The sequence below is a fragment of the Oenanthe melanoleuca genome, chromosome 25, assembly GCF_029582105.1.
Source record: "Oenanthe melanoleuca isolate GR-GAL-2019-014 chromosome 25, OMel1.0, whole genome shotgun sequence".
NCBI lineage: Eukaryota > Metazoa > Chordata > Aves > Passeriformes > Muscicapidae > Oenanthe > Oenanthe melanoleuca.
In genome coordinates this window covers 4,606,625-4,628,877 of record NC_079358.1, presented here as the reverse complement: position 1 = coordinate 4,628,877, position 22,253 = coordinate 4,606,625, and the positions used below count along the sequence as shown (strand labels likewise).

The following is a 22,253-nucleotide window of genomic DNA, read 5'->3' as shown; positions in this document are numbered from 1 at the left end:
AGGGGCGATTAATTAATTATTAATTAAGGATTAATTCAGGATTAATTAAAGGTTAATTAGGGGTCGGGGGGGGGGCCCGGAGGGGAACAAGGAGTTAATGAAGGGTTAATTAAAGGTTAATTAAAGGTTAATTAAAGGTTAATTAAGGGTCGGGGAGTCCCGCAGGGGATCGTGGGTTAATTAAAGATTAATTAAAGATTAATTAAAGGTTAATTAAAGATTAATTAAGGGTTAATTAAGAGCCGGAGGGTCCCGGAGGAGAGTCAGGGAGTTTAATTCAAGTTAATTCAAGTTAATTAAGGGTTAATTAAGGGTTAATTAGGGGTGGAATTAATTAATTCGGAATTAATTAATCATTGATTAGTGGTTAATTAGCGGTTAATTAGTGATTAGTTAGTGGTTAGTTAGCGGTTAATTACTGGTTAATTACTGGTTAATTAGCGGTTAATTAGCGGTTAATTACTGGTTAATTACTGGTTAATTAGCGGTTAATTGGGGGTTAATTAGCGGTTAATTAGCGGTTAATTAGCGGTTAATTGGGGGTAATTCGGGGTCCGGGGGGTCCCGGGATTTCGCGGCAGCCGCGGGGGGCGCGGGGGGAGGGGCGGGGGCGGGGCCACACCCGCCCCTCCCCCACCCCCCCCCAACCCGCCCCTCCCCCCCCAAACAAACCCGCGGGGGGAGGGGCGCGTTCAGGGTGGGGGAGGGGCGCCCCCCGTCCCCATTTGACCCCTCCCCCCCCCTCCCCTCCCCCCCCCCCCAAATTTTCAGGCGGTTTTGCCCTAAAATAGAAACGCGGTGACGTCACCGCCCCTCCCCCACAGCCGCCGGGGGGGTGGGGGAGGGGCGGGCGCGTGCCCGGCGCTATTTTTAGCCCCTCCCCCCCTCCCCCCCCCCAAATGTCACCTCAATGTGACCCTGCCCGGGGAGGGGGGGGGAGGGGCGGATTTAAAGGGCCCGCGCCCCGATTTGGGAAAGCGGATGTGACGTCACAGGGGGCGTGACCGCCGCTCAAACCCCTCCCCCACCCTCCCCGAGGACCAATCGCGAGGGGGGTGTGGCCAGCGCGGTGACGTCACGGGGGGCGTGGCCACGCAGAGTGGGCGTGGCCGGAGCCGCGACCGGAGCCGCAGAAACTTCCCCAAAAAAAAAACCCCCCGAAAATCCCCCCGAAAATCGCCCCGAATATCGCGGCCCTGTCGCGACATGGTGTCGCTGCTGTGCTGCGGGCCCAAGATGGCGGCGTGCGGGCTCGTGCTGAGCGCGTGGGGGGTCGTGATGCTGGTGAGGGGGGGGAGGGGCGGGGGGGGATTTTTGGGGGGATTTTGGGATTTTTTTGGGAGATTTTGGGATTTTTTGGGGGGATTTTGTGAGGATTTTTTGGGGGATTTTGGGATTTTTGGGGGAGATTTTGGGATTTTTTGGGGGGATTTTGGGATTTTTGGGGAGATTTTGGGATTTTTTGGGGATTTTGGGATTTTTTTGGGGGGATTTTGGGATTTTTTTGGGGGGATTTTGGGATTTTTTTGGGGAGATTTTGGGATTTTTTGGGGACCCCCAGGACGGATCTGGGGAGATTTTTTTTTGGGGGGAGGGGCTGAAGGTGGGGGGAGGGGTGGGGTCCCCCCAAATTTTTTTTTTTTTGGGGGGGGTTTTAAACCTTCAAAATCCCCTCCCCCACCCTAAAATCCCTTCGGGATCCCCCAAAATTTACTTGGGACCCCCCAAAATTCTTTTGGGACCCTTCAAATCCTCTTGGGACCCCCCAAAATTTACTTAGGACCCCCCAAAACCCTCCTGGGCACCCCCAAAATCCTCTCAGGACCCCCCAAAATTTACTTAGGACCCCCCAAAATTCTTCAGGACTCCCCAAAATCCCCTTAGGACCCCCCAAAACCCTCTCAGGACCCTCCAAAATCCTCTTGAGACCCCCAAAATGCTCCTGGGATCCCCCAAAATCTCCTCAGGATCCCCCAAAATCCTCTTGGGACCCCCCAAATTTTACTTGGGACCCCCCAGAATTTACTTGGGACCCCCCCCAAAATTTTTGGGGCCCCCCAGGTGCTGCTGGGCATTTTTTTCAACGTGCACTCGGCCGTGCTGATCGAGGACGTTCCCTTCAGCCACGAGGATTTCACTGAGTGAGCGGGGGAGGGGCTGGGGGGGGAATTTGGGGTCCTGGGGAAGGTTTGGGGGGTCCTGGAAGGGATTTGGGGGGATTTTGGGGGGGGTTTGGGGGCAGATTTGGGGTCCCTGAGGGAGATTTGGGGGTCCTAGGGGGGATTTTGGGAGGGATTTGGGGTCTCTGAAAGGGACTTGAGGGAAATTTGGGGCCCTTGAGGGGGATTTGGGGGTCCTGGGGGGTCCTTGGAAAGGATTTGGAGGTTTTGGGGGGTCCCTGAGGGGGATTTGGGGGGAATTTTGGGGTCTTGGAGGTCCCTAGAAGGGATTTGGGGGGGATTTGGGGTCCTGGGGGGAGATTTGGGGGGTTTTGGGGCGATTTGGGGTCTCTGAAAGGGATTTGGGGGAAATTTGGGGCCCTTGAGGAGGATTTGGGGGTCCTGGGGGGGATTTGGGGGGGAAATTTGGGGTCCTGGGGGAGGTTTGGGGGAGTCCTGGAAGGGATTTGGGGGGATTTTGGGGGGGATTTGGGGGTCCTGAGGGGGTTTTGGGGGGTCATTGGGGGGATTTGGGGGATCCTGGAGGGAATTTCAGGGGAGTTTGGGGGGGATTTGGGGGTCCTGGGGGGAGATTTGGGGGTCCTGGGGGGGTCCTTGGAAAGAATTTGGGGGTTTTGGGGGGTCCCTGAGGGGGATTTGGGGGGAATTTTGGGGTCTTGGAGGTCCCTAAAAGGGATTTGGGGGGGATCTGGGGTCCTGGGGGGAGATTTGGGGGGTTTTGGGGGGAATTTTCAGGGGAGTTTGGGGGGATTTGGGGTCCTTGAGGGGGATTTTGGGGAATTTGGGGGGTTTTGGGGGGGTCATGGGGGGGATTTGAGGGTCCTGGGGGGTCTCTCAAAGGGATTTTGGGGATCCTGGGGGAGATTTGGGGGGGGAATTTTGGGGTTTTGGGGGTCCCTGAAAGGGATTTGGGGGGAGTTTGGGGAAGCTGAGGGGAATTTTGGGGAATTTTGGGGGGGTTTGAGGGGGAAATTTGGGGTCCTGGGGGGTCTCTTAAAGGGATTTTGGGGGAATTTGGGGTCCTTGAGGGGGATTTAAGGGGATTTTGGGGGTCCTGAGGGAGAATTTTTGGGAATTTTGGGGATCCTGAGTGGAATTTGGGAGGATTTTGGGGGCGTTTGGGGGAATTTGGGGGGATTTGAGGGGATTTGGGGGTCCTGGGGGGGAGATTTGGGGGGATTTTGGGGGAAATTTTGGGGGGATTTGGGGTCCTTGAGGGGGATTTGGGGGAGTCCCTGAGGAGGATTCTGGGGTGGAATTTGGGAGAATTTTGGGGGGAATTTTGGGGGGAATTTGGGAGAATTTTGGGGGGAATTTTGGGAGAATTTTTGGGGGGAATTTTGGGAGAATTTTGAGGGAATTTGGGAGAATTTTGGGGAGAATTTTGAGGGAATTTGGGAGAATTTTGGGCGGAATTTTGGGGGGAATTTGGGAGAATTTTGGGGGAATTTGGGAGAATTTTCGGGGAAATTATGAGGGGGATTTGGGGAGAATTTTGGGGAGAATTTTGGGGGCAATTTGGGTGGATTTGAGGCTCCTGGGTGAAATTTGGGAGAATTTTGGGCGGAATTTTGGGGGGAATTTGGGAGAATTTTGGGGGCAATTTGGGAGAATTTTGGGGGGAATTTTGGGAGAATTTTGAGGGAATTTGGGAGAATTTTTGGGGGAATTTTGGGCGGAATTTTGGGGGGAATTTGGGAGAATTTTTGGGGGCAATTTGGGAGAATTTTGGGGGGAATTTGGGAGAATTTTGGGGGGAATTTTGGGAGAATTTTGAGGGAATTTGGGAGAATTTTTGGGGAAATTTTGGGGGGATTTGGGAGAATTTTGGGGAGAATTTTGGGCGGAATTTTGGGGGAATTTGGGAGAATTTTGGGGGGAATTTTGGGCGGAATTTTGGGGGGAATTTGGGAGAATTTTGGGGGGAATTTGGGAGAATTTTTGGGGAAATTTTGGGGAGAATTTTGGGAGAATTTTGGGGGAATTTGGGAGAATTTTTGGGGAGAATTTTGAGGGAATTTGGGAGAATTTTCGGGGAAATTTTGAGGGGATTTGGGAGAATTTTGGGGGGAATTTTGGGCAGAATTTTGGGGGGAATTTGGGAGAATTTTGGGGAGAATTTTGAGGGAATTTGGGAGAATTTTTGGGGAAATTTTGGGAGGGAATTTTTGGGAGAATTTTGGGGAGAATTTTGGGCGGAATTTTGGGGGGAATTTGGGAGAATTTTGGGGGGAATTTGGGAGAATTTTGAGGGAATTTGGGAGAATTTTCGGGGAAATTTTGGGGGCAATTTGGGAGAATTTTGGGGGGAATTTTGGGAGAATTTTGAGGGAATTTGGGACAATTTTTGGGGAAATTTTGGGGGGATTTGGGAGAATTTTGGGGAGAATTTTGGGCGGAATTTTTGGGGAAATTTTGGACGGAATTTTGGGGGGAATTTTGGGAGAATTTTGAGGGAATTTGGGAGAATTTTCGGGGAAATTTTGAGGGGGATTTGGGGAGAATTTCGGGGTGAATTTTGGGCAAAATTTTGGGCGGAATTTGGAGGAAAATTTTATGAAATCCCCAAAAACAATTCCAGAGGAATTTCTGGGGAGGGGGGGGGTGGAATTTACACATCCTGGGAGGGGGGAAGAAATTTGCGGAAAACTTAAAATTCTGCGGGGTCCTCAAAACCATTTGAGACACCCCAAAACCCCCAAAAAATCCCAAAAAAACCCCAAAAAACCCCAAAAAATCTCTTTTTGCAGCGGCCCCGAGCGCATTTACTCTCTGTACGAGGGCGTCAGCTACAATTGCTTCATCGCCGCCGGGCTCTACGCGCTGCTGGGCGGCTTCTCCCTGTGCCAGAGCCGCCTGCACAAGCGCAAGGAGTACATGGTGCGCTGAGACCCCAAATCCCCTTTTTTCACCCCAAAAAAATCCCCGTTTTCGTCCCAAAAATCCGCCTTTTTCATCCTGAAAAAATCCCGATTTTTGTCCCAAAAAATTCTGATTTTCGACGCAAAAAATTCTGATTTTTGTCCCCAAAAAATTCTGATTTTCGACCCAAAAAAATCTGATTTTTGGCCTCAAAAATCCTGATTTTCGTCAAAAAAAATTCTCTTTTTTCACCCCAAAAAGTTCCGATTTTCGACCCAAAAATCCGCTTTTTTCAACCCAAAAATCCGCTTTTTTCGCCTCAAAAAAATTCTGATTTTTGCCCCAAAAACTTCTGATTGTCGAACTAAAAAAATCTGAATTTTCAACCCAAAAATCCGCTGTTTTCACCACTTTTTTCACGCCCAAAAAATTCTGATTTTCAGCCAGAAATTCCCCTTCTCCCTGTGCCAGAGCCGCCTGCACAAGCGCAAGGAGTACATGGTGCACTGAGACCCCAAATCCCCTTTTTTCACCCCAAAAAAACCCTGATTTTCGTCCCAAAAACCCGCCTTTTTCGTCCTGAAAAAATCCCGATTTTCGTCCCAAAAAATCCCGATTTTCGACGCAAAAAATTCTGATTTTCGACGCAAAAAAATCTGATTTTTTCCCAAAAAAATTTTCATCCCAAAAAATCCTGATTTTCATAAAAAAAAATTCTCTTTTTTCACCCCAAAAAGTTCCGATTTTCGACCCAAAAGTCCGCTTTTTTCGCCCCAAAAAATCCCCATTTTCCTCCCAAAAATCTGCTTTTTTCACCCCAAAAAAATCCCCATTTTCACCCCAAAAATACCGATTTTCGCCCCAAAAAATTCCAATTTTCAACCCAAAAAATTCCGATTTTCGCCCCAAAAAAATCCCTATTTTCGACCCAAAAATTCCTGATTTTCAGCCAGGAAATGCCCTTCTCGCTGTGCCAGAGCCGCCTGCACAAGCGCAAGGAGTACATGGTGCGCTGAGACCCCAAATCCCCTTTTTTCACCCCGAAAAAATCCCCGTTTTCGTCCCAAAAATCCGCTTTTTTCGTCCTGAAAATCCCCTGTTTTCATCACAAAAAATTCCGATTTTTGCCCCAAAACGTTCTGATTTTTCGCCCAAAAAAATTCTGATTTTCCACCCGAAAAAATATCCGTTTTCAACCAAAATATTCTGATTTTTGCCCCAAAAACTTCTGATAACCGGCCCATAAAATTCACTTTTTTCGCCTCAAAAAATCCAGATTTTTGCCTAAAAAACCCCGATTTTCGCCCCAAAAAATTCTGATTCTCCACCCAAAAAATTCTGATTTTCGTCCCAGAAAATCCCAATTTTCAACCCAAAAAATTCTGATTTTTGGGCCCAAAAATCGGGATTTTCGTCAAAAAAAATTCTCTTTTTTCACCCCAAAAAGTTCCGATTTTCGACCCAAAAATCCGCTTTTTTCAACCCAAAAATCCACTTTTTTTGCCTCAAAAAAATTCTGATTTTCGCCCCAAAAACTTCTGATTGTCGACCCAAAAGTTCTGATTTTCGACCCAAAAAAATCTGAATTTTCAACCCAAAAATCCGCTGTTTTCACCGCTTTTTTCACCCCCAAAAATTCCTGATTTTCAGCCAGAAATTCCCCTTCTCCCTGTGCCAGAGCCGCCTGCACAAGCGCAAGGAGTACATGGTGCACTGAGACCCCAAATCCCCTTTTTTCACCCCAAAAAAACCCTGATTTTCGTCCCAAAAATCCGCTTTTTTCGTCCTGAAAAAATCCCGATTTTCGTCCCAAAAAATCCCAATTTTCGACACAAAAAATTCTGATTTTTGTCCCCAAAAAAATTCTGATTTTCAACCCAAAAAATCTGAATTTTCATCCCAAAAAATCCTGATTTTCGTCAAAAAAAATTCTCTTTTTTCACCCCAGAAAGTTCCGATTTTTGACCCAAAAAAGTCTGATTTTCAGCCCAAAAAATTTCTGATTTTCGTCCCAAAAAAATCCCCATTTTCATCCCAAAAATCCACTTTTTTCACCCCAAAAAAATCCCCATTTTCACCCCAAAAAATCCCGATTTTCGACACAAAAAATTCTGATTTTTGTCCCCAAAAAATTCTGATTTTCAACCCAAAAAAATCTGATTTTCGTCCCAAAAAATCCTGATTTTCGTCAAAAAAAATTCTCTTTTTTCACCCCAAAAAGTTCCGATTTTTGACCCAAAAAATTCTGATTTTCATCCCAAAAAAATCCCCATTTTCAACCCAAAAAATCCCCATTTTCATCCCTAAAATCCGCTGTTTTCATCCTGAAAAATCCACTTTTCCGCCCCAAAAAAATTTTGATTTTCAACCCAAAAAATCCGCTTTTTTCGCCTCAAAAAACCCCAATTTTCTTCTTAGAAAATCCGCTTTTTTCAACCCAAAAAATTCTAATTTCTGACCCAAAATAAATCTGAATTTTCAACCCAAAAAATTCTGATTTTCATCCCAAAAAAATCTGAATTTTTGACCCAAAAAATCCTGATTTCCTTCCCAAAAAATTTTGATTTTTGTCCAAAAAAAAATCCCCGTTTTCAACCCAAAAATCCGCTTCTTTCATCCTGAAAATCCACTTTTTTTGCCCCAAAAAAATCCCGATTTTCATCCCAAAAAATCTGAATTTTCAACACAAAAATTCCTGATTTTCGCCCCAAAAAAATCTGATTTTTCTCCCCAAAAATTCTGATTTTCTTCCCAAAAAAATTCTAATTTTCGTCCCAAAAAATTCCCATTTTTCTCCCCAAAATTCCGCTTTTTTCACCCCAAAAACTCCACCCCCGCCCCCCCCCCCTCGGAGGACCAATTTTCTCCCGCCTGGAGCGACGCAGAGAAGTTTGGAGGGGTTCAAACAATAAAGAGAGTTGTTGTTTAACCGGCGCGCGGGTTTTTTGGGGTTTTTTTGGGGGGAAAAATGAGAATTTTTGGGGTGAAAAATGAGAATTTTGGGGCGCTGGAGGTCTGGGAGCAACGAGACGGCGGAGCGGAGCGGCGGCGGGAGGCGGAAGTTGGGGTTGACCAATGGGAGCGCGCGGTGGTGTGGGCGTGGCTCGGGGCGGCCAATCAGCGCGCGAGGGCGGGGGAAGGGGCGTGGCCTCGTGAGGGCGGCGCTACCAGCGAGACGCGCGGGGCGGACGGAGCGTCCCCCTCCCCCCCCCCGCCACCATCGAGGAGCCGGAGCGGCGGCGGCGGCGGCCGGAGGGGCCGGGGAGGGCGGCGATGACGTCAGCGTCCACTAAAGTGAGGGGGGATTTTGGGATTTTGGGGGGATTCGGGAAATTTGGGGGGTTTTTGTTAAGAATTGGGGGGGGGGGGGTTTGGTAGCGGTGGGAGGCGTTTCCGGTTCGGTGCCACTTCCGGTCGGTCCGTACCGGGGAGGGGTCGGGGTGGGAGTGACACCCCCAGCGGAGGGTTCCGGGGGTTCGGGGTTCCGGGCGCGGTTCGGGGGTTACTGGTCCCAGTTTGGGTCTCAATGGGTGTTACTGGTCCCAGTTTGGGGCTCAGTGGGTGTTACTGGTCCCAGTTTGGGTCTCAATGGGATGTTACTGGTCCCAGTTTGGGGTTCAATGGGTGCTACTGGTCCCAGTTTGGGTCTCAATGGGATGTTACTGGTCCCAGTTTGGGTCTCAATGGGTGTTACTGGTCCCAGTTTGGGGTTCAATGGGTGTTACTGGTCCCAGTTTGGGGCTCAGTGGGTGTTACTGGTCCCAGTTTGGGTCTCAGTGGGTGTTACTGGTCCCAGTTTGGGTCTCAATGGGTGTTACTGGTCCCAGTTTGGGGCTCAGTGGGTGTTACTGGTCCCAGTTTGGGGCTCAATGGGTGTTACTGGTCCCAGTTCAGGTCTGGGTCCCAGTTTGGGCTCCCAGTGCCTCCCAGTGCTCCCAGTTTGCTGTTCCAGTCCCTCCCAGTCTCTCCCAGTCCCTCCCAGTCTATCCCAGTCCCTCCCACTTTGCCATCCCAGTCCCTCCCAGTCTCTTCCAGTGCTCCCAGTATTCCCAGTTTTTCTTTCCCAGTGCTCCCAGTTTGCCATCCCAGTGCTCCCAGTATTCCCAGTTTGCCGTCCCACTCTCTCCCAGTCCCTCCCAGTCTCTTCCAGTGCTCCCACTATTCCCAGTTTTTCTTTCCCAGTGCTCCCAGTTTGCTGTCCCAGTGTCTCCCAGCCCCTCCCAGTGCTCCCAGTGCCTCCCAGTTTGTCTCTCCCAGTGCTCCCAGTATTCCCAGTTTGCTGTTGCAGTCCCTCCCAGTGTTCCCAGTGTTCCCAGTGCTCCCAGTTTGCCGTTGCAGTCCCTTCCAGTCCCTCCCAGTGCTCCCAGTTTGCCCTCCCAGTCCCTCCCAGTGCTCCCAGTTTGCCCTCCCAGTCCCTCCCAGTTTGCCCAGTATTCCCAATTTGCTGTCCCAGTCTGTTCCAGTTTGCCCTCCCAGTGTTCCCAGTGCTCCCAGTTTGCCCAGTTTGCCCAGTTTGCCCAGTTTGCCCTCCCAGTTTGCCCAGTTTGCCCAGTTTGCCCAGTTTGCCCAGTTTGCCCTCCCAGTGCTCCCAGTTTGCCCAGTTTGCCCAGTTTGCCCTCCCAGTTTGCCCAGTTTGCCCTCCCAGTGTTCCCAGTTTGCCCTCCCAGTTTGCCCAGTGTTCCCAGTTTGCCGTTGCAGGTGGGTGAGATCTTCTCAGCCGCCGGCGCCGCCTTTTCCCGCCTGGGGGAGCTGACGATGCAGCTGCACCCGGGCACGGAGAGCAGCCCCGCGGGGTGAGGGGGAATGGGGGAATTGGGGAATTTGGGGGATTTGGGGGAAATTTGGGGGAATTTGGGAAAATTTTGGGGAAAATTTGGGGGAATTTGGGAAAAAATGGGGAAAATTTGGGCAAATTTTGGGGGAAATTGGGGAAAATTTGGGGAAAGTTTGGGGGTATTTGGGGAAAATATGGAAAAATTTGGGGAAAATTTGGGGAAATTTGGGGGAAATTTGGGGAAAATTTGGGGAGAATTTGGGGAAAATTTGGGGGAATTTGGGGAAATTTGGGGAAAGTTTGGGGGAATTGGGGGGAAATTTGGGGGGAATTTTGGGAATATTTGGGGGAATTTGGAAAAATCTGGGGGAAATTTGGGGAAAATTTTGGGGGGAATTTGAGGGAATTTGGGGAAAGTTTGGGGAAATTTTGGGGGAATTTGAGGGAATTTGGGAAAAATTTGGGAAAATTTGGGGGAAATTTGGGGGAATTTGGGGAAAAGGGAAATTGGGAAAAAATTGGGGAATATTGGGGGAAATTTGGGGGAATTTGGGGAAAAATTGGGCAAATTTTGGGGGAAATTTGGGGGAATTTGGGGGGAAATTTGGGACTATTTGGGGGAATTTGGAAAAATCTAGGGGGAATTTGGGGAAAATTTGGGAAAATTTTGGGGGAATTTGGGGGAAATTTTGGGAATATTTTGGGGGAAATTTTGGGAATATTTTGGGGGAAATTCTGGGAGATTTGGGGAAGGTCTAAGGGGGTTTGGTGGGGACTTGGAGTCATTTTGGGGGGTCCCAGGGGGTTTTGGGGATCCTGGGGGGATTTTGGGGGGTCCTGGGAGGGATTTTGGGGGAAATCTGGGGGGACTCAGGAAGATTTTTGGGGAGAATTTGGGGGATTTTGGGGTCGCAATGTTGAGATTTCGCCTCCCTTGGGGAGATTCCAGGGGGTTCCCAAGGAGAATTTGGGGATCCCTGGGGGGGTCCTGGGTGGGATTTGGGGGTCCTGAGGGGGATTTTGGGGTCCCTGGAGAGATCTTGATTCCTCTCTCAATCTCCTCTTGATCCCCCAAATTCTGGGGTCTCCCAAAAACCCCCCAAAATTCCCGAAATCCCCCCAAAAATCTCGGATCCCGCTGATCGGAGCTGCTCCGCGGGGCCGTGTCGCGATTTTGGGAGGATCTGAACCCCCCAAAACCCCCCCGAAATCACCCCAAATCTCCTCCAGGACACCCCAAAATTCCCCCCAAATCCCCTAAAATTCTCGGGACCCCCCCAAAATTCCCGAAATCCCCCCCCAAAAACTCCAGATCTCGCTGGACGGAGCCGGAGCTGTCACTGCTCTGCAGGGCTGTGTCGCGATTTTGGGAGGGTCTGAACCCCCCGAAACCTCCTCAAATCCCCCCAAAAATCCCCCAAATCCCCTCTCTAGGACCCCCAAATTCCCCCCAAACCCCCCCAAAATTCTCGGGACCTCCCCAAAATTCTTAGGATTCCCCCAAAAATCTCGGATCTCGTTGGACGGAGTCGGAGCTGTCGCTGCTCTGCAGAGCTGTGTCGCGATTTTGGGAGGGTCTGAACCCCCCGAAACCTCCTCAAATCCCCCCAAAAATCCCCCAAATCCCCTCTCTAGGACCCCCAAATTCCCCCCAAACCCCCCCAAAATTCTCGGGACCTCCCCAAAATTCTTAGGATTCCCCCAAAAATCTCGGATCTCGTTGGACGGAGTCGGAGCTGTCGCTGCTCTGCAGAGCTGTGTCGCGATTTGGGGAGGATCTGAACCTCCCTAAACCTCCCCAAACCTCCCCAAAACCATCCCAGACCTCCTCTAGGACACCCCAAAACTCCTTCCAAATACCCTAAATGTTCCGGGACCCCCCCCAAAATTTTTAGGATTCCCCCCAAAAATCTCGGATCCCGCTGATCGGATCTGCTCCGCGGGGCTGTGTCGCGATTTGAGGAGGAACTGAACCCCCCTAAAAACCCCCAAATCCCCCCAAAACCACCCCAGACCTCCTCTAGGACACCCCAAAATTCCCCCCAAATCCCCCAAAATTCTCAGGACCCCCCCAAATTTCCCGAAATCCCCCCCAAAAACCCCAGATCTCGCTGGACGGAGCCGGAGCTGTCGCTGCTCCGCGGGGCCGTGTCGCGATTTGGGGAGGACCTGAACCGCCTCAGCGCCCTCATCAAGGACCGCACGGTGTAAGGGGGGGCCGGGGGGGGCGAATTTTGGGGTGTCCCCCCCCCCAAAAAACCTCCTCTGACCCCCCAAAAACCCGGCAGGGCGCAGCTGAAGGCGGCGGCCAAGCGCAAAGCCTACGAGGACAGCGGGGTGCCCCTCCCCCCCCCCGGCGCCGACTCCCCCAAAAAAGGGCCCCGAAAAAACCCCCCCGGGTCTGGGGGGGCCCCCCACGACCCCCCCGGGCCCCCTGGGAAGAAGCTGAAGGTGGCAGGTGAGGAATTTTGGGGGTGACCCCCCCCCCCCCCCCCCCACCACCTTTTGTTAATTTTGGGGTCTCTTTGTTTGCACTCTTTAAATTTGGGGACCTCCCCCCGTTTAATTTTTGGGTTTTTTTTGGTTCTTCCCCTTAAATTTTGGGGTCTCTTTGGCCCCTCCCCTTTAATTTTGGGGTTTTTTTGATCCCTCCACTTTAATTTTGGGGATCCCCGAATTTAATTTTGGGGTCCTTGTGCCCTCCCCCCTTAAATTTTGGGGATCCCCGCATTTAATTTTTGGATTATTTTGACTCCTCCCTTTTAATTTTAGGGATCCTTCCTTAAATTTTGGGGTTCCCTTGATCCCCTTCCTTTAATTTTGGGGTCCCCCAAATATCCCCATTAATTTTGAGTTCCCAAACCCCCCACTAATTAATTTTGGGGTCCCCCCAGATCCTCCCTCGAGTGACTCCGACCCCCCCGGGGATCTCGTGGACGTGGAAGGATTTGGGGACCCCCCCCCCAAAAAAACTCAACTTCGACCAGGGTACGGCTGGGGGAGGGGTCCCCAAAAATTTTGGGGGGGTCCTCCCAAAATTTGGGGGACCCTGGGACCCCCCCCTCACCCCCTCCCCTTTTTTCCAGCAGCCTGAAGCCAGAACCACCCCCGGACCCCTCCCCAAATTTTTTGGGGACCCCAAAACTTCTTGGAGGTGGAGGGAGGGGGTCCCCAAAACCCCCTGGACCCCCCCAAATTTCTGTTGGAACCCCTAAAGCTGAGGGACCTCCCACCCCAATTTTTGGGGTCCCACCCCCCAAAATGGGGGAACCCCCCCTCCCCTTTGTCACCCCCATTAAAATTTTGGGGTGTCCCCCCTTTGTTCCTGTGTCGTGTTTTGGGTCTCCCCCAGAATTTGGGGTCCCCATCCGTTTCCCCCCATCCGTTTCCCCCCCATCCGTTTCCCCCCCCATTTTTGGGGTCCCCCCCCCATTTTTGGGGTCCCCCCATGAGTCAGGTTTGGCTTTGAGCCTTTATTAGGGTCACACTGACGAGGGCACTGGGGGGGGCCCCAAATTTTGGGGTGCTGGAGGGTTTGGGGTTGGGGAATTTTGGGATTTTTGGGGTGTCTGGGGCTGTTTTGGGGTTTCTGGAGTGGATTTTGGGGTTTCTGGGCAGGATTTTGGGGTGTCAGAGGGGAATTTTGGGGGGGTCTGGGAGGGATTTTTGGGGTCCCTGGGTGGATTTTGGGGTGCCCCAGGCGGTTTTTGGCGTCCCTGGGCGAGTTTCTGGAGTCCTTGGGCAGGTTTTGGGGCACCCCAGGTGGGTTTTGGGATACCCTGGGTGGATTTCTGGAGTCTTTGGGTGGATTTTGGGGTGCCCTGGGTGGTTTTTGGGGTGCCCTGGGTGGTTTTTGGGGTGCCCCAGGTGGATTTTGGGATGCCCTGGGTGGGTTTTTAGGTTCCCTGGGGTGGATTTCTGGAAGGATTGGATTGCCTGGATGGATTTTGGGGTGCCCCAGGTGGATTTTGGGGTCCCTCAGGTGGATTTTGGGGTGCCCCAGGTGGATTTTAGGGTGCCCCAGGTGGCTTTTGGCGTCCCTGGGTGGGTTCTGGAGTCCTTGGGCAGGTTTTGGGATACCCTGGGTGGATTTTTGGAAGGATTGGATTGCCTGGATGGATTTTGGGGTGCCCCAGGCTGTTTTTGGGGTGCCCCAGGTGGATTTTGGAGTCCCCCAGGTGGGTTTTGGGCATCCCTGGGTGGGTTTCTAGAGTCCTTGGGCAGGTCTTGGGATACCCTGGGTGGATTTCTGGAGTCCCGGGGTGGATTTCTGGAAGGATTGGATTGCCTGGATGGATTTTGGGGTGCCCCAGGTGGGTTTTGGGGCGCCCCAGGCGGGTTTTGGGGTGCCCCAGGCGGGTTTTGGGGTCCCTAGAGCGGCTGGCAGCGCTCCTGGCGGCTGTAGAGCTCGAACTGGCTCTTCCAGCGCATCATGTACGAGCTCCAGCGGTGAAACTCCAGCCGCCACTGGCGCTCGGCCTCCTCCATGGGCCCTGCAGAGCCCCAAAATCAGCGTGGGGACCCCCAAATCTGAACCGGGGACCCCCAAATCTGAACGGGGGACCCCGAAAACCCCAAAAACCGACCCAAAAAACTCCCAAAACCACCCCAAAAACCCTCAGAAACCGCCCCAAAGCCCCTCTGAACTGGCAAAAAAACCCTCAAAACCACTCCCCAAAGCCCTAGGCATTGCCGTAAAAAACGCCAAAACCATCCCATAAACCCCCAAAAACTGCCCCAAAATCCCCAAAACCGGCCCAAAAACCTCAAAAAACGCCCCAAAACGCCTCTAAACTGCCCAAAAAACCCCAAAAACCACCACAAGAATCCCCAGAAACTGTCCCAAACCCCCCTAAAACTCCAAAACCATCCCAAAAACCCTCCAGAAACTGCCCCAAAGCCACCCCTAAAAAACCCTAAAATCTCCCTGAATCCACCCCAAAAACCCCCCAGAATTTGCTCAAATCCACCGAAAATTCCCAGGAACCCCCAAATCAGCGAAACCCCGAAATCTCAACCGGTGACTCCCAAAAACCCAAGAACAGCCCCCCCCAAACCCTCCAAAACCGCCTCGAAACCCCCCCAAAATTGCCCCAAAATCTGCCCCAAAACCCCCAAAAAACACCCGTAAAAAACTTAAAATCTCCCTGAATCCTCAATGTCCCCCAATGTCCCCAATCCCCCAATGTCCCAAATCCCCCCAATGTCCCCAATGTCCCCCAATGTCCCCCATGTCCCCAATCCCCCCAATGTCCCCCAATGTCCCCAGTGTCCCCAATCCCCCCAATGTCCCCAATCCCCCCAATCCCCCCAATGTCCCCAATGTCCCCCATGTCCCCCAATGTCCCCAATCCCCCCAATGTCCCCAATGTCCCCAATGTCCCCAATGTCCCCAATGTCCCCAATGTCCCCAATGTCCCCAATGTCCCCCAATGTCCCCAATGTCCCCAATGTCCCCAATCCCCCCAATGTCCCCAATCCCCCCAATGTCCCCAATGTCCCCAATGTCCCCAATCCCCCCAATGTCCCCAATCCCCCCAATGTCCCCAATGTCCCCGTGTCCCTCACCGGTGACGTTGAGCAGTTTGGGCAGGAACCGTGTCCAGAAGGCGCAGGCCTGGGCGCGCAGTCCCTGCGCCACGGCGAGCGGCCGCGCGTTCAGCCGGGCGTAGCTCTGTCCCGCCGCCGTGTAGGACGGCCAGCGCCGCTCGCGCTCCGACGGCTCGTTGGGGTCCCTGCGGCGCCGGCGCCGGCACCGGCACGGCGGGGTCAGGGTGGGGTCAGGGCGGGGCAGGGGCGGGGCCGGGGTGGGGCTCGACCCAACAGAGAAACTCCAAAAGCCGATCCAACCCCAAAAGAGCTCAACCCAACCCAACCCAACTGGGGGCACCCAACTCAACCCAACCCAACCCAACCCAACTGGGGGCACCCAACCCAACCCAACCCAACTGGGGGCACCCGACTCAACCCAAACCCAAAACAACCCAACTGGGGGCACCCAACTCAACCCAAACCCAACCCAACCCAACTGGGGGCACCCGACTCAACCCAACCCAACCCAACCCAACTGGGGGCACCCAACTCAACCCAAACCCAACCCAACCCAACTCAACTCAACCCAACCCAACCCAACCCAACTGGGGGCACCCGACTCAACCCAAACCCAAAACAACCCAACTCAACTCATCCCAACTCAACCCAACCCAACTGGGGGCACCCAACCCAACCCCGAAACAACTCATCCCCCAACCCAACCCAACTGGGGGCACCCGACTCAACCCAAACCCAAAAGAACTCAACCCAACTCAACTCATCACAACTCAACCCAACCCAACTGAGGGCATCCAAGCCAAGCCAACCCCAAAACAACTCATCACAACCGAACCCAACCCAACCCAAAACAACTCTTCCCAATCCAACCAAGGGCATCCAAGCCAACCCAACCCCAAAACAACCCAAACCAACCTGACTGAATTCATCCCAACCCAACCCAACCCAATTGAGGGCATCCAACTCAACCCAACCCCAAAACAACCCAACCCAACTCAACCCAACCCAACTCATCACAACCCAACTCAACCAAGGGCATCCAACTCAGACCCAACCCCAAATAACTCATCCCAACCAAACCCAAGTCGTTCCAACCCAACCAAGGTCATCCGAGCCAACCCAACCCCAAAAGAACCCAACCCAACTCAACTCATTGCAACCCAACCCAACTGAGGGTATGCAACTCAATCCAACCCCAAAACAACCCAACCCAACTCATCCCAACCCAACTCAACCCAACCCAACTGAGGGCATCCAACTCAACCCAACCCCAAAACAACTCATCCCAACTCCAACCCAACTCATCCCAACCCAACTTGTTCAATCCAGCTCATCCCAACTGAACCCACCTCATCCAACCCAGCTCATCCCATCCCAACCCAACCCAACTGAACCCAACTCATCCAACCCAGCTCATCCCAACTCAACCCAACCCAATCCAGCCCAACCCAACTCATCAAACCCAGCCCATCCCAATCCAACTCGTTCAATCCAGCTCAACCCAACCCAACCCAACTCATCCAGCCCAGCTCATCCCATCCCAACCCAACCCAACCCAACCCAACCCAACTCATTCAACCCAACGCCATTCCCTCCAACCCATCCATCCATCCATCCATCCATCCATTTTCCACCCACTTCCCCCTCCCCTCCCTGCCCCCCGCTGCCCGTACCCGGTGCGGGCGAAGTTGCCCCAGTATCTCATGATGCGCCGGCTCAGCGCCTCCTTCTCATTGCAACCCAACCCAACTGAGGGCATCCAACTAAATCCAACCCCAAAACAACTCATCCTAACTCATCCTAACTCAACCCAACCCTACTCATCCCAACCCAACTCGTTCAATCCAGCTCATCCCAACTGAACCCAACTCATCCAACCCAGCTCATCCCATCCCAACCCAACCCAACCCAACCCAACTCATCCAACCCAGCTCATCCCATCCCAATCCAACCCAACCCAACTCATCCAACCCAGCTCATCCCATCCCAATCCAACCCAACCCAACCCAACTCATCCAACCCAGCTCATCCCATCCCAATCCAACCCAACCCAACTCATCCAACCCAGCTCATCCCATCCCAATCCAACCCAACCCAACTGAACCCAACTCATCCAACCCAGCTCATCCCATCCCAACCCAACCCAACCCAACTCATTCAACCCAACGCCATTCCCTCCAACCCATCCATCCCATCCATCCATCCATCCATTTTCCACCCACTTCCCCCTCCCCTCCCTGCCCCCCGCTGCCCGTACCCGGTGCGGGCGAAGTTGCCCCAGTATCTCATGATGCGCCGGCTCAGCGCCTCCTTCTCATTGCAACCCAACCCAACTGAGGGCATCCAACTAAATCCAACCCCAAAACAACTCATCCTAACTCATCCTAACTCAACCCAACCCAACTCATCCCAACCCAACTCGTTCAATCCAGCTCATCCCAACTGAACCCAACTCATCCAACCCAGCTCATCCCATCCCAACCCAACCCAACCCAACTCATTCAACCCAACGCCATTCCCTCCAACCCATCCATCCCATCCATCCCATCCATCCATCCATTTTCCACCCATTTCCCCCTCCCCTCCCTGCCCCCCGCTGCCCGTACCCGGTGCGGGCGAAGTTGCCCCAGTATCTCATGATGCGCCGGCTCAGCGCCTCCTCCTCGGCCGTGTAGTTGAGCCCGGGGTTGAGGGGCTGCCCGAAGACGAACTCGATCTCGTAGCCATGGGGGACGCCCATCCAGGGCGGCCACAGCAGGTTGGAGGCGCGGTGGTCGAACAGGTAGGCGAAGACGGTGCCGCCGCGCTCGGCCCAGCGCTGGGCGAAGTGCATCAGCGGGCACACCACGTTGTGGTCGCCCACGATGTCGTCCAGCGCCTCGCGGTTCTTGACGGGGTTGTCCTGGTCCAGCCAGTCGGTGTACTGCAGCACCACGGCCTCGGCCGCCAGCTCGTTGGCCTGCGGCACGCCCAGCCGCACGCCGCCCAGGAACTCCTCGCGGCTGATCAGGCTCTCGTTGTCCTTGCCGAAGCCCGGCACGCCGTACACCAGGAAATAGGTGCCCTCGTCCTGCACGGCGCCCAGCAGCACCTCGGCCTCGGCGGGGCCGGCGCCGCCCAGCAGCGCCTCGGGGGTGTCGGCCAGGAACTCGCCGTCCACCACGGGCACGAAGGCGAAGCGGAAGACGCCCTGCTGCGGCAGCACGGCCGCCTCGTGCTCCACCAGCTGCGGCGGCGCGGCGGCGCGCAGGCAGCCCAGCAGCTCCGTCTCGTTGGTCACCGCGCCGCCGGCGCCCGCGCCGCCGCACCCCAGCAGCCGGCCCAGCCTGGCCGCCCGCCGCCGGCCCTCGGCCGCCCCCACGGTGGCCCAGGGCCCGTTGGGCGAGCCGCTCTGCAGCACGGCGCGGCGGAACAGCCCGCGGCTGCCGGCCGACAGCAGGTGCAGCCCCGCCGAGGCCGCGCCGGCGCTCTCGCCGAACAGGGTGACGGCGCCGGGGTCGCCGCCGAACGCCGCGATGTTGGCCTGGACCCAGCGCAGCGCCAGGCGCTGGTCCAGCAGGCCCACGTTGCCGGGAGCCTCGGGGTGGCCGGGCAGCGCCAGGAAGCCCAAGGCGCCGACGCGGTAGTTCATGGACACCACCAGCACGCGCTCGGCCGCCGCCAGGAACCGCCCGTCGTACACGTCCAGCGAGGCGGCGCCGCTGTAGAAGCCGCCGCCGTAGATCCAAACCAGCACCGGCGCCGGCGCCGCCGGGCGCGGGACCGGCGCCCAGACGTTGAGGTAGAGGCAGTCCTCGCTCATCTCGCGGTTGGGGTTCCACATCTCGGAGCCGCCGAAGCCCGGGAACATGGTGTCCACCGGCTGGAAGCAGGCGTGGGGGTGGGACGCGGCCTCCAGGACCCCCCCCCAGGGCCGGGCGGGGCGGGGCGGGGCGAAGCGCAGCGGGCCCAGGGGGGGCTCGGCGTAGGGGATCCCCAAAAACGCCGCGGCCACCGAGGAGGGGCCGGCGGGGACGTGGAAGCCGCGGACGGCGCCCGAGGTGGTGGCGGCCACCAGAGGGTCCTCGGCGGCCACGTGGGGGGGGGTGAGGAGGAGGAGGAGGAGGAGGGGGAGGGGGAGGGGCGGCGGCGATGGGTGACCCCCCATGGCGGCGGAGGCTGCGGAGAGAGAGAGAGAGAGAGAGAGAGAGAATTTTGGGGGGTCAGGGGGGATTTTGGGGGGGGGGGTTTGGGGGGTCGGGGGTGGTTTTGGGGATTCCCCGGGGGTGGGATTTGGGGAGGGGTCCCCAATTGGGTGGGGGTCGCTATTGGGGTGGGATTTGGGGGGTCAGGGGGGGTTTGAGGATCCCCCGGGGATGGGATTTGGGGAGGGGTCTCCATTTGGGGGGGTCAAGGGGGGATTTGGGTCTCCCTTAGGGGTGGGATTTTGGGGAGGGTTTCCTATTTGGGGAGGGGTCTCCATTTAGGGGGGATTCGGGGGGTCAGGGGGGGTTTTGGGGATCCCCCGGGGGTGGGATTTTGGGGAGGGTCCCCAATTGGGTGGGGGTCGCTGTTGGGGTGGGATTTGGGGGGGTTATGGGGTAATTTGGGGATCCCCCTTGGTGGGAAGGGGGTGGGATTTGGGGAGGGTCCCCTATGTGAGGAGGGGTCCCCAGCTGGGTTGGATTTTGGGGAGGGGTCTCCATTTGGGTAGGGGGTCGCTATTGGGGTGGGATTTGGGGGGTCTCGAGGGGATTTGGGGATCCCCCGGGGGTGGGATTTTGGGGAGGGGGAGGGTCCCCATTTTGGGCAGGATTTGGGGGGATGGGAGTGACTCATGGAATTGGGTGGGGGGGGGGGGTCCCCAATTTTTAGGGCTGTGAGACCCCCCCAGTGCCCCCTCCCAGATTATCCCAGTTTGTCCCAGTGCCCCTCCCCCCATAGGGACCCCCCCCCCCCCCCCCCCCCCCCGTGCCCCTCCCCCCACCCTCAGGGCAGGTGGCGCCTCCCAAAAATAGCCCAAAAATCCCCGGCCGGAAACAGCGGGGGTGGGGGGGGAGGGGCGGGGGGGGACGACCCGGCCCTATAGAGAGACCCCCACCCCCTATAGAGACCCCATAGGGACCCCATAGAGACCCCCCCGACCCTATAGAGACTCCCCCATTCCCTATAGAGACCCCCCCCCCCCCCATTCCCTATAGAGAATCCCGGCCCTATAAATCCATAAGGACCCCCCCAATCCCTATAAAGACCCTATAGAGACCCCCCTCAATCCCTATAGAGACCCCCCCGGTCCCCTATAGAGACTCCCCGGCCCCATAGAGACCCCCCCATCCCCTATAGAGACCCCATAGAGACCCCGCCCCATAGAGACCCCATAGAGACCCCCCCATCCCCTATAGAGACTCCCCGGCCCCATAGATCCATAGGGACCTCCGGCCCTATAGAGACCCCCCCACAATCCCCTATAGATCCTTCCCTATAGAGACCCCCAGCCCCTATAGATCCACAGGAACCCCCCATCCCCTATAGATCCGGCCCTATGGGGACCCCTCCCCATCCCCTACAGATCCATAGGGACTCTCCTGGCCCCAAAGGGACCCCTGCCTCTATTCCATAGGGACCCCCCCATCCCCTATAGATCCACAGGGACCCCCCATCCCCTATAGATCCATAGGGAGATGCTCAACCCCATAGAAACAGCCCTGGAGATCCCTATAGATCCATAGGGAACCCTCCTGCCCTATAGATCCATAGGGAACACCCCATCCCCTATAGAGACCCCTCCCCATCCCCTATAGATCCACAGAGACCCCCCGGCCCTACAGATCCATAGGGAACCCCCCATCCCCTATAGATCTGGACCTATAGGGACCCCTCCCCATCCCCTATAGAATGGATCCAACCCTATGGAAACCCCCAGCCCCTATAGATCCATAGGGAACACCCATCCCCTATAGATCCGGCCCTATAGGGACCCCCCCATCCCCTATAGATCCATAGAGACCCCTCCCATCCCTTATAGAGACCCCTCCCCCATCCCCTATAGATCCATAGGGAACCCCCCGGCCCTATAGATCCGGCCCTATAGGGAACCCCCCGGCCCTATAGGGACCCCTCCCCCATCCCCTATAGATCCATAGGGGACCCCTCCCCCCCCCCCGGCCACGCCCCACGGAGCCCCTCCCCCCACCCAAAACATCGTACCGGGGGGGGGGAGGGGGCGGATGGGAGGGGGTCCCCAGGGTGGGGGAGGGGCGATGGGGGAGGGGGGGTCTATAGGGTGGGGGAGGGGAAATGAGGGGGGGTCTCGGGGTGGGGGAGGGGCGATGGGGGGCCGCAGGTAATGGGGGGGGGGAGGGGCCCTGGGGGGAGGTGGGGGGGGGGTCCCGATGGGGGGGGGGGGGATGGGATTTTTTTGGGGGGGTGGGGGAGGGGCGGCACCGACCCCTCGCGCGGCTCCGGCCTCGCTGCGGCTGCGGCGGCTGGAAAACAGCGGGGGGGGGAGGGGAGGGTTAAATTGGGGGGGGGGGGGAGGGGGGAGGGAGGGGGAGGGGCCGAAGGAGCCGCCCCTCCCCCCTGCGGCAGCGCCGCCCCTCCCCCCGCAACGGCATCGCGGGGAGGGGGAGGGGGGAGGGGAAGGGAGGATGCGCTGCCCAACCCCCACCCCAAAATCACAGCCGGGGGGGGAGAATTTGGGGGATTTTGGGGGAATTTTTTGGGAATTTTGGGATTTTTGGGAATTAAGGATTTGGCCGGGGGGGGGTTGAGGGAATTTGGGAATTTTGAGGGGATTTTGGGATTTTGGGGGATTTTGGGGAATTTTGGGGGAATTTTGGGGTTAATTTGGGGGATTTTTGGGGAATTTTGGGGGATTGAGGATTTTGGGGAATTTTGGGAATTTTGGG

General features: G+C 55.3%; 3 protein-coding genes and 2 long non-coding RNA genes across 5 annotated transcripts; 2 read left to right on the top strand and 3 right to left on the bottom strand.

Annotated features, from left to right (window-relative positions):
- Positions 1–1,055: 1,055 nt before the first annotated feature.
- On the top strand, positions 1,056–5,123 carry RNASEK (ribonuclease K). The gene is made up of 3 exons (XM_056510411.1): positions 1,056–1,284; positions 2,062–2,141; positions 4,931–5,123. The coding sequence occupies exons 1-3, from the start codon at positions 1,207–1,209 to the stop codon at positions 5,067–5,069; spliced, it is 297 nt and encodes a 98-aa protein (XP_056366386.1). The 5' UTR covers positions 1,056–1,206; the 3' UTR covers positions 5,070–5,123.
- On the bottom strand, positions 4,992–5,382 carry LOC130262968 (uncharacterized). The gene is made up of 2 exons (XR_008842213.1): positions 5,318–5,382; positions 4,992–5,250 (listed from the first exon to the last, which is right to left on the bottom strand). It is a non-coding gene; the product is annotated as an uncharacterized LOC130262968 (long non-coding RNA).
- A 1,289-nt stretch (positions 5,383–6,671) lies between these two features.
- LOC130262962 (uncharacterized) lies at positions 6,672–7,327 on the bottom strand. Its single transcript, XR_008842203.1, has 2 exons — positions 7,089–7,327; positions 6,672–6,772 (listed from the first exon to the last, which is right to left on the bottom strand). It is a non-coding gene; the product is annotated as an uncharacterized LOC130262962 (long non-coding RNA).
- Positions 7,328–8,186: 859 nt separating this feature from the next.
- Positions 8,187–13,285, top strand: C25H17orf49 (chromosome 25 C17orf49 homolog). Its single transcript, XM_056510821.1, has 7 exons — positions 8,187–8,336; positions 9,741–9,835; positions 11,922–12,023; positions 12,105–12,274; positions 12,711–12,804; positions 12,903–13,137; positions 13,274–13,285. Exons 1-7 carry the CDS (start codon positions 8,316–8,318, stop codon positions 13,283–13,285), a joined length of 729 nt encoding a protein of 242 aa, XP_056366796.1. The 5' UTR covers positions 8,187–8,315.
- ACHE (acetylcholinesterase (Cartwright blood group)) lies at positions 13,278–21,833 on the bottom strand. Its single transcript, XM_056510152.1, has 4 exons — positions 21,794–21,833; positions 17,973–19,524; positions 15,385–15,551; positions 13,278–14,309 (listed from the first exon to the last, which is right to left on the bottom strand). The coding sequence occupies exons 2-4, from the start codon at positions 19,511–19,513 to the stop codon at positions 14,188–14,190; spliced, it is 1,830 nt and encodes a 609-aa protein (XP_056366127.1). The 5' UTR covers positions 19,514–19,524; positions 21,794–21,833; the 3' UTR covers positions 13,278–14,187.
- Positions 21,834–22,253: the final 420 nt, after the last annotated feature.